The following is a 10769-nucleotide window of genomic DNA, read 5'->3' as shown; positions in this document are numbered from 1 at the left end:
ATTTTTCTTGTGAACATAGAGTATATATACTAAAGGGCTTCAAATTTCACATTGAAAAAATATAACTTGTTCTTGTAAACATAGAATGTATGTACAAAAGGGCTTCAAATCCCACATTAAAAAAATAAATTTTTTTTTGGAACATGAAGTATATATACTAAAAGACTTCAAATCCCATATTGCAAAAATAAAAATATTTTTTAATATTTATATAGTGAATTTAAAAAAATGTTAATAACCAACTAAAAAAATATGAAAAAAAAGGAGTATAAGAGAAAACCCACATTTAAAAAAAAAGGTCCCGTCTGGGTTTACTTGGGTCGTCTAGGTAATGGTTTGACCCTCCAGATCGATCGGGTTTTGTCGAGTTATTGCACCGGGCGGTCTTTTAACAAACCCGGACTCGTCTAACTACCAGGTCCCGGGTCGACCCACCAGGCCGGGTTTAATAATTGTGGTTATACCCCAATACCACTTCATGTCTTGATCCTTTGAAATAATAGGTTGCATATCCATTAAAGATGTCATCTCTCTATATATCTCACTACATTATATAATAGAGTAATTATAATCACATCATATAATTCGGGCAACACAACTAGACAAGGTATAAAAAAAATGAGCGGGATCATTGTTGTTTATAAGTCTTTGTTTTGTGTGTAGATAGGAGAAGCAACTAACAAGTCTTCTTGTGAACAAGAATTTCACATAACTTAGAGATCCATTAATAATGCAATCAGCTATATATATTTTTTATATAAAAATAATTAAATTGATAATTTTAATTATGAACTACTAATGGGCATAAATGATAATAATGTTATCAATCCAGCAGCCCACCATTGTAAAACAAAAAAATATGTGCTGGGTTATATTCATCGTTCCTGCTCCCACATCACCTGAAACTTTAAAGCTAATAAACTAATTAAATATGTTAAATAAAATTATTTTAATTTAAAGATACAATTATAAACAATGTATTACAAGTTATCCAACAATACTATATAATACAATCGAAGTTATCCAACAATGAAATATAAAATAATGGCATATGTGTTCTACTGAAATTTGTGAATAAAATGCTGCCAAACATATAAAATATGGGCGCTCTAGCATATCATATAAAATATTTATCATATTATATCATCATCATAATTATAAACGCAATATATATATATATATATATATATATAAATTATTCGATAATACAATTAACATACCATCAAAGGATCTACAGAGAAATTTTACTGAAGCCGTTCTTTCTTCAAAAGGAAAGTCAGACCTGATTCCTTGTGATCATGATTTTTTGGATGCTGATTTATAACTCTATTTGTCGTTTCATTTGGACTCTGCCGACAAAAAGAATAAGTACATATTTGGTAGCATATAGTGTCATTCTTTTTTAAAATATTTTTGAAATATATTTTATATTTTTAAAATTAATATATTAAAATCATAAATAAATATTTTAAAAAATATTAATTTAATATTTTCTCAAACAAAATAATCTAAAAAACAATTTAAAACCTAATTTTTTATTAAAAAAACATTTGTTTATAGATACATTAAAAAAATAAAAATAAAGGAGTTCAGCGCACTATAACAAATAAATAAATAAATCGATATACCTTATTTATATATAAAAAAAATATAGAGGAAAAGAAAAAAGTTTTTACAGTGTGATATAATTAAAAAGAGATTTATCTTTTTTTATTATTAAAAAACCACAATTTTATTTTATATGAATGAATCACGGGAAACAAACAGTGACAGACAAGTTGCCTTCTGCCGCCTCTCGTTTACAGTAACTCTACACACCGTTATATCATCCTCTATCAACTACATTACAAACCAGTATCTTCAACAATGGCAGTCCTCAACTCACTCTCACTTCTTTTCTCTCCAAAACTCACTCACTCTTCTTCAATTCCTTTCCCTCTCTTCACCTCCCAATCCAGCCGTCTATCTTTCAATCTCACCTCCAAATCCGTCGCCCTATCCGCCACTCCTTCTCACTTTTCCGTCGCAGTTGGCGAGGACTTGCCTGTAGATTACGGCGAGTGGTTTCCTAAACGTGATCCTGGTGATCGCAGGAGAGCTGGCATTTTGCTTCACCCGACCTCGTTTAGAGGACCCTACGGTATTGGAGATCTTGGTGACGAGGCTTTTCGGTTTATCGATTGGCTTCATGATGCTGGTTGCTCTGTTTGGCAGGTCCTTCCTTCATCGAGTTAAATAAAAATAATATTTTATTATTATTATTGCTTGCTTAAAAAAAAGTGTGAATAAATATACAGGTTTTACCTCTTGTTCCGCCGGGAAGGAAGGCGAATGAAGAAGGATCACCTTACTCCGGCCAGGTTATAGTTTTTCTTTGTTATGTATTTTTAATTAGTCATCTGTTCAATTCAATAGAAATTGACCAGTCCGTGATCGTTTTTAAACTTGATTGGATGCATTGAGCTTTACGACATTTTACTTATGATTTTTATATAGTGGAATGGAAAAACTAAATGGATTATTATGCTTAATTAAGTGAATGAATCTCTATTGCATAATTGGCTTTTCAGGATGCAAATTGTGGTAACACGCTTTTGATTTCACTTGAAGAGCTTGTGAAAGATGGATTATTGACAGAAGATGAGCTTCCTAGACCAACGTGATAAATCTTTCTTCTTAGTAGTCTTTCATAAAATGAGCTAAATATGATTATATATATATATATTCCCTGATTTATTGCTCTCTCATTATTCGTGTAGAGATGCTGATCATGTGGACTTTTCTGTTGTTGCTGACTTGAAGGATCCGTTGATAACTAAGGTAAATTATCCGGTACATTGCTGTTGATAGTTTCTTGTTTCACATTGTCTTCTAGATGTATTCAGTTAAATAAATAAAAAATGCATATATCAAAAGCAATGACTTTCTAGCTGTCTCCATTACTCCTCAAGATGTGTTAGATATTGGCCAAAGTATCAGGGGCAGCAAAAAAACTTGGTTGAGTGAGGTTGAAAACATAATTAAATGATAATGATACTGTGGTCTGAGTTGAAATTGAAGGTATTGTTTAATGCGTATGTTTTATATATAGAACATTGTGTTGCTGATTGAAATAGGTTCTAATAACTGGAAATTGAATTGACATGCAAGTATAGCAAGAAGCGCAAAGGTTGTGATTTCCCATTCCGAAGATCTCTACTAGGATTAAAACATTGTGGTGTCTGTATAGTCCCAAAAGGCCTTTGCTGACTGTTGTTGTTTCAATAGTGGAGATTTTTATGATAGCAAAGAACTTTCAGTTGTTTATCCAAAGAAAAATGGAACTCTATAATAAAGTCATTTGAAATCAACCAATAATATTAACATAAGGATATTGTATATGTGGATCTCCCCCTCACCCCCCCCCCCCTTTGTGCTTTGCGTGTGCCACTACTTTTAGTATCGTTATAACTTTCTCCTTCTAGTCTTTTGATGCTGTTGAGTGCTTTCTTTGCATCTGTTCTTGGATGACAGGAATTTGATTTGGGGGGGGTCTTCATTTTTCTAATTAGGTAGGGGTCTTCATTTTTCTAATTAGGTATCTCTAAAGTTAGAGAGGAGAAAATTCTGAACAAAAAGGGACAAGTAATTTTTTAAGAAGTTTCATCATAATAGTTCTGTTCTAAATACAGCAGGAGGTGCTATTAATTTTAGCCTGTATTTTTTGTTTTTAGGCCCAAGATTATCTTACATCAGTTCTTTCTTAGGCTGCAGAGAGGCTTATTTTAAGCGATGGTGAACTTAAAAGTCAGCTTGAAGATTTTCAGAGAAACCCGGACATTTCAAGTAAGAATCACATTGTCTCGGAGCACCATTCATTTGTGCTCACTGCTCATGGAATCTCATTGCTGATTAAATAGAAGCACTTCCATATACGTATATGTATTTGTTAGTTTTTTCGTATAGGAAGTTCTAGTTTTAAATTTGATGGAAAAGGAGCAAGAATTAGGTAATAAATTGCACAATGACTTAAATGAAATGGAGAAATATTTTCTATTCAGAACATTCACTTTGTGCTGCTATCAGAATTTCAGTTATTAGCGTGATGCTGGATCTTAATCTTATATTCTTGTTATTGCAAATAGCTTATCAATACAACTCAACAAAGCTACCTGCACTATTGATTGGAAAATAATTTAGTTACTACTCAATTAGATACTTACAAAATTTGTTTTTTAAGCTCCGAAAATGCTACTCCCTTAGCTTACTGATTGTTGACTAAGAAAATGGTTAATAACCCAGGATACAAGATCCTATGTGCCCATGTTTCTGTTGCTAGTTACTGCTTTCAATTTTTACAATTTCTAATTGCTTCAAGCTAGGATTCAACTTAGGAAGACTAACATTTAGAGGGAAAAAAAAGAACTACCTCCTCAAGTATCAATGCGAGAGAGGAAGAAATTATATGCTCTGCCTATTTTGCAATGACAAATTTAGCATACAATACTGGAATCATAGACTTTTGGTGGGACAGCAGGATATAATGTTGGGGGGGTTTCTTTGCTCAAAGTCATTTTGCATCATTTCTTTCTTGAAAAACCTTTATGTACAATTTTATCTTTCAGTCATGTGAAGGTTAGTGATACATACAAGGGTGTGTTCATGCCTGTGCACTGACAGAAAATTTAATTTCTGCGGCCATATCTCTAGCTTTTCCATTTACATGTTGCAGCTACTCTTTCCTGAATGTTTGATTTCATTGATCATCTCTCTTGTTTTGCCATTAACATTTTGCAGCATCTCTTTCCTGGACAGTTCATTTTTAGAACAACATTGCTATTTTTTTTCCTTCCCTTCTTTAAGTAAATATTTTATCTCTTTCTGTTTTCTAGGTTGGCTTGAAGATGCAGCTTATTTTGCTGCTATTGATGATTCCTTAAATACACTTAATTGGTATGAGTGGCCTGAACCTTTAAAAAATCGCCATCTTGCAGCCTTGGAGGAAGTATACCAGAGTAAAAGGGATTTTGTAAGATACAAATAGTTTTTCCCCCAACCTTTTATAATCCATTTGGCACATTGTTCATAGTTGATGCTGGAAGCTTCTACTTGTACAGATAGACATATTCATTGCACAACAGTTCTTGTTCCAAAGGCAATGGAAGAAAGTTCGCAACTATGCACGGGAGAAGGGAATTAGTATAATGGGTGACATGCCTATATATGTAGGGTATCACAGCGCTGATGTTTGGGCAAATAAGAAACATTTTTTACTGGTAATCAGTTTCTCCACAGATTTAGGACTATGCTGAACCATCCTGTTCAGGTTGGTAACCCTTATCATTCCAGTTACTAACTTCTGTATTTGTCTCCCAGAACAGGAATGGTTTTCCTCTTCTAGTTAGCGGTGTCCCCCCCGATGCCTTCAGTGAAACTGGACAGTTGTGGGACAGGTATGTACTGATATCACCAAGATGAGCACATCTGATATTTTGAAGAAATAATGTTTGGTTTTCGTTACTTTTTATAAACTCAGAACAGCCTTGTCTTTATTTAGTTTAAAGAACCTTTTGACTCGCACCAACTGCATGGTTTAATTGGTAGTGCACGTACCCCAATCCAAAAAGTTCTCAAGTTCAAGCCTCTTGTAAACCAAAAAAGAAAGAAAGAAAGAATCTTTGGACTCATATGGAAGATCAGCTATTGCTCTCTTCTAGTCCAATCGCGTCTCCTATCATTACAAAATAGCTGCCTGCTGCCCGAAATAGAACTCTTTTGTGCACATTTTTCACTCTTTACATTTTCTCTCCTCTCGTACAACCAAGACAACGATGATGTTTCTGTGGATGCAATTTGATAGTTTCCAGAAATTGTTCCCTTCAGCAACAGGGGATTTGCTATGAGTACTTGTAATGATTGCTACAGCTTCAAAATGTCTACTGGCTTACAAACTATGCTTTTGTAACTGAAACTAATTTGAATTGGTGCTCCAGCTGATGGAGTTGAGTTTTACCTGGAAGTGGTTTGCTGTTCAAGTGTTAGGCAAATAAGATATTGAGGACATTCTATGCTTCTTGGCATCTTTCTTCTCTTGCTTTCATGATATTCCTAAAACATAAACTGTTCAAAAAATGTTATGGAATATAATGGCCACATTAATGATTATTTTTATGCCTGACCTGCAGTCCTTTATATGATTGGAAAGCCATGGAGAAAGATGGATATTCGTGGTGGATACGTCGCATGAGGCGGGCTCAAGATCTGTTTGAAGAATTCAGAATAGATCATTTTAGAGGTTTTGCAGGCTTTTGGGCTGTTCCTTCAGGTAAGACAATCTCCAGTTAGACAAATTGATGTGATGCATTTTTCATGCTATTAAATTGCATTCATTTGCAGAAGCAAAAGTTGCAATGGTCGGAAACTGGAAGGTCAGCTTTCTGTATTTTTCAAATGAATTGTGATATTTCGAGAAGCTTCCTGTTATTAACCCAAGATTTCATTTTGATGACAGTAGGCAGGACCTGGAAAATCCCTATTTGATGCAATCTCTAGAGCTGTTGGAAAGATCAATATAATAGCAGAAGATCTGGTATGTGTCATTATATAGGATTTTAAGAAACTTTTCATTTCCCTTTTCATCATGTTATAGGACGTGATAGCTGCGGTGGGATCATCCTACTTTTGTTTCTCTTTAACATCAAGTGGAATCGCTTTACTTTCTAACAGTAACATTGGAAAGAAGTGTACTCTTTGCATTTTACTGGTCATTTACATGATCCCTTATTTGATTTTCAATAAGGTGATATCAATAAAAAACTGACTTTCACAGAAATGTCACTGATTCCTTAATGATCATCTCATCATCATGATGGATGCACAAGATATATATCCTGTTGATCATAGATTCAATGATTTAATCCAATCTTTGTTTTTCTGTTTTTCATTGTCGTTGATGTTTGGGTGGTTAGTATAAATCCTACACTACTCATACATGCATGTAATATAAAAGATAATTGCAAGAGTCAAAAACGAATGCACATGTATGGTCAATCACTGTACATGGTTCAACAATGAAGTCATACATAGGATATTCATTTTGTTCTGGCTAATATGTCCCCCATTTATCAAGGGTTTTTATGATATTGTTGTTTTTAAAGGTGTGTTCTTTTAATTCACAGTTCTATACCATTAGGACAATGCATTTCTTGCTGAAGCAATAGGTTTGGATGGATTGGTCTTTGCTACTGTCATCAACTTTTTAAGATTTTGGGCATTAAAAATGCAAGGAGTTATAGTGTTCACGTATCCACTTGTCTGCACCTCCTACACTCAATGTTATTAAACCCGGCCCGGCCCGGCTGGTCGACCCGGTGGCTGGACCGGTCCGGGTTTAATAAAAGACCGGCTGTGGCAACAGCCCGGCCAAACCCGGACGAGACCCGGGGTTTTTTTTTTTTTTTTTTTTTTTAAATGTGGGATAAAAAAAAATTTGGTTTAAATATTTCAACTTAAAATGATAACATAGTATCTTTTCAATGTGGGGTTTGAAGCCCTTTCATATATATACTCTATGTTCACATGAAAAAAAATTATATTTTTTCAATGTGGGATTTGAAACCCATTAGTATATATACTCTATGTTCCCAAGAAAAAAATCATGTTTATTAAAAAACCTTTTGGTTTAAATACTTCAACTTAAAAGGATTAGATAGTATCTTTTCAATGTGAGATTTGAAGCCCTTTCATATATATACTCTATGTTCCCATAAAAAAAGTTATGTTTTTTCAATGTGGGATAAAAAAACTTTTTAAAATATTATTTTAAACTTCATTATTTATAATATGTATAATCTATATTTACATGGATTTTTTCATATGAAATATTAAAACTTTAATTTTTTTTAATTTTTCCGGGTTAATCCAGGTTGACCCGAGTTGACCTGGTTTGACCCATGAAACCCGAGACCCGGCCCCTTGGCCGGGTCAACCCCGGGCCGGGTTTAATAACTATGCCTACACTGTTGTTTTACAGGGAATCATCACTGAAGATGTAGTGCAACTTAGGAAATCCATTGGTGCTCCTGGAATGGCTGTCCTTCAGTTTGGTAATGAGCTGTTTCTGATTTTAGTGTATATGTCCAAATAAATTGCTGTTTCAAAGTGATTTCCTTGAAGTTTACATGGATTGTGCTGTTCTTCCACTATTCTTTTTCCTGGTTCCAGGTTTTGGAAGTGATGCAGCTAACCCTCATTTGCCTCATAATCACGAGCCCAATCAAGTTGTGTACACTGGAACTCATGATAATGACACGGTAGAAAATCATCTATACCCTTGGCCATTTTTATCTGCTGCCCCATTCCCGATCTTATGACCATGTGAATGGAGCAGCAGGTTCTGCTTTTCTAGAATACTAGTTATGATATCCTGCTGGACATAGTTTATGGTTTGCAAATGGGATCCTAGTTTTAGTCCTAAAAAACTTGAGAATATGGTTTATTCTAATTCCTTTATCTTAACAATTTCTTTAGTAAATTAGAAGGTGTGGCCTGATAACGGATTTTGTTTGTGTATTTGTAACAGATTCGAGGTTGGTGGGATGTTTTGAAACAAGAAGAGAAATCAAATGTAAGCGTTTTTGGTAGTCTTGATCCCCCTTTTAACATGTGAATTCCCATGCCCATGCATATAATGAGGATTTATGTTTCCCTGCTATTTCAGGTCCAAAAGTATCTTTCGATTCATGAAGAAAATGATATCCCATGGGAACTCATTCAAGCTGCCCTTTCATCAGTGGCCCAAACTGCAGTCATACCTATGCAAGATATTCTTGGATTGGGGAATTCTGCCAGAATGAATATTCCAGCTACTCAGGTATAGGATCACCATGCATTGTTGCACAACTGGCTAGCTGCAATGGGGCTCTAGTTATGTACGCCTGGATATTTGTTTTCCCAAATATCCATTTTCTTTAAACAAAAAAGTTTTGACTAGAGATGACAAACTTATAACCTTCTTAGTATTTTGAAAGTACTTCTTTAAGAATTTCACTACTTTCTATCACATAGCTAGAAATGAAATGAAATGGCTCTTTCTGATAGTAACTTTTCGATTGCTGTGTACAGTTTGGAAACTGGAGGTGGAGGATACCTAGTTCCATGAGCTTTGATCACTTGGAGGATGAAGCAACACGACTCAAGGATTTACTCTCGACATATGGCCGGTTGTAGATGAAGAAAGCTAAGATCTCTCTTTGAGGCTACACATAAGCCGTAGACGAGAGATTCAGTTAGCTGTACGAGTTTTTCTAATCACGAATGACATAGAAGCTACACTTGGATCATAGATCAGCAGTCCATGTTAAAGGTGTGTGTTTTTGCCTTCTTAGACATTGCTGGCTTGGTGTGTGTTTTTGCATTAGCTTGCTTAATATGTTTTTGGATGGTTTTAATATGTTGATATAAAAAATAAAATAAAATAATATTATTTTAATGTATTTTTAATTGAAAAGTATTTTAAAAAAGTATATTTTGCATCACAGAACCTGCGCTTCATTCATTTATTTTTAATGAGAGATCCGGCAAATAAAACCTGCATTACTTTCTCCCAGCATCAGTATATATACCAAATGTGTATACGCATAGATGTATAGCTTACAGACACGCACGCGCGCACGCCCTAACATGCACTTTCACACACAAAATGACACCAGGAAATGCTTAGAATTTACCTCAGCAAGCTGGGCAGCAAGGACGGTCAAAAACCCCCTGTTGTTCCCACCGCCGTGAAAAGAGAACCTGCTTGTATTGCTGAAAGGTATTTACTATATGAGTGGTGGTCTAAACCTCATTTTTACGTGGGGAAAAAGTTGAGACTTGCAACAAAACTAAAATAAAATAAAAGTGATCAAATTCCAGTCAATATATAAAACTAGCCGAGGAAAGATCGGCTGCCTAAGTTGAAGGCAAGGATGTTCAATGGCATAAGTTGTTTAAAGGAAGCCACGCTATATAGTAAGTTTCTCAACCAGTTTTCATTATTAATTTGCATATATACCAATGATCGGTCATGATTATTAAAAACAGTGACATAATCTTGCTGTAAAACGTATAAATTCAATACAGTCCATTGTTGAATATTTCTCAAGAAGAAAAAAAATAGAAAATCTATGTATAGATGATAAATGGGAGGACCTTAACAAGTGCAGATTCAAGGGACTTGAGGGCAACGCCAGGTGCAGCAGAAGCTCTTATTTGCAGCAGCTTGTGGCGATGGCGAGATTAATGAAAGGCAGTGTATGTTGATGCAGTAGTATTTGATGACAGAAGCCATTACAGTGACCATTTTATTATATTATTAAAGTTTCAGAAATTAAAAAAGAAAAAAAAAAAAAAGGCGTTGTCAAGTGTTGGATAGCATAAATTAGGAAACTGAACATAAGGGCTAAGACTTGCAACTTACAAGTATTATATTAAAAAGATTGAATTTGTTGAGAGTGGGATTTGAACCCACGCCCTTTCGGACCAGAACCTTAATCTGGCGCCTTAGACCAACTCGGCCATCTCAACTCGTTCATGGTTGCTAGTTATGGGTTATTATAATAATTCTATCTCACTCCTTTTCGGACGAGGACCCTCACTAGTCACTACTAAAATTGAACGGGGACAAGATAAACATTTTGTTGTCTTTTTGCACATTAAAATGATCTTAATGCCTTTATACGTAATAAATTATAAGGTTGCTATAGAGGGTTTTTTGTATTTTTATATAAAATTATACAGTAAAATAACAC

General features: G+C 34.6%; 1 protein-coding gene and 1 non-coding gene across 4 annotated transcripts; one reads left to right on the top strand and one right to left on the bottom strand.

Moving 5' to 3' along the window:
- Nucleotides 1-1760: 1760 nt before the first annotated feature.
- LOC118043608 (4-alpha-glucanotransferase, chloroplastic/amyloplastic) lies at nt 1761-10371 on the top strand. Of its 3 annotated transcripts, none has more exons than XR_012170389.1 (17): nt 1761-2214; nt 2298-2360; nt 2571-2659; nt 2760-2820; nt 3747-3825; nt 4872-5008; nt 5097-5255; nt 5356-5432; nt 6165-6304; nt 6376-6407; nt 6494-6568; nt 8012-8084; nt 8203-8291; nt 8561-8605; nt 8699-8851; nt 9103-9343; nt 10185-10371. XR_012170389.1 is itself a non-coding variant. In XM_035051632.2 (16 exons), the coding sequence occupies exons 1-16, from the start codon at nt 1867-1869 to the stop codon at nt 9205-9207; spliced, it is 1725 nt and encodes a 574-aa protein (XP_034907523.1). In that variant the 5' UTR covers nt 1761-1866; the 3' UTR covers nt 9208-9480. The 3 variants fall into 3 exon arrangements, 1 of the variants encoding a protein (XP_034907523.1); XR_012170390.1 differs by lacking the exon at nt 10185-10371 and adding an exon at nt 9690-10115; XM_035051632.2 differs by lacking the exon at nt 10185-10371 and having other exon boundaries at nt 9103-9480.
- A 93-nt stretch (nt 10372-10464) lies between these two features.
- TRNAL-AAG (transfer RNA leucine (anticodon AAG)) lies at nt 10465-10545 on the bottom strand. Its single transcript has one exon. It is a non-coding gene; the product is annotated as a tRNA-Leu (tRNA).
- Nucleotides 10546-10769: the final 224 nt, after the last annotated feature.

The sequence above is a fragment of the Populus alba genome, chromosome 7 (assembly GCF_005239225.2).
Source record: "Populus alba chromosome 7, ASM523922v2, whole genome shotgun sequence".
In the NCBI taxonomy this organism is placed as follows: domain Eukaryota; kingdom Viridiplantae; phylum Streptophyta; class Magnoliopsida; order Malpighiales; family Salicaceae; genus Populus; species Populus alba.
Note: the sequence above shows the minus strand (reverse complement) of the source record. Positions and strands in the feature narration are given on the sequence as shown.

Excerpts from the sequence above, each read along its gene's own strand:
- LOC118043608 (XM_035051632.2), top strand. The coding sequence starts at position 1,867 with ATGGCAGTCCTCAACTCACTCTCACTTCTTTTCTCTCCAAAACTCACT. Across the intron at positions 5,009-5,096 it reads ACCAGAGTAAAAGGGATTTT|ATAGACATATTCATTGCACA; the intron begins GTAAGATACAAA and ends CTACTTGTACAG. Across the intron at positions 6,408-6,493 it reads CAATGGTCGGAAACTGGAAG|GCAGGACCTGGAAAATCCCT; the intron begins GTCAGCTTTCTG and ends TGATGACAGTAG.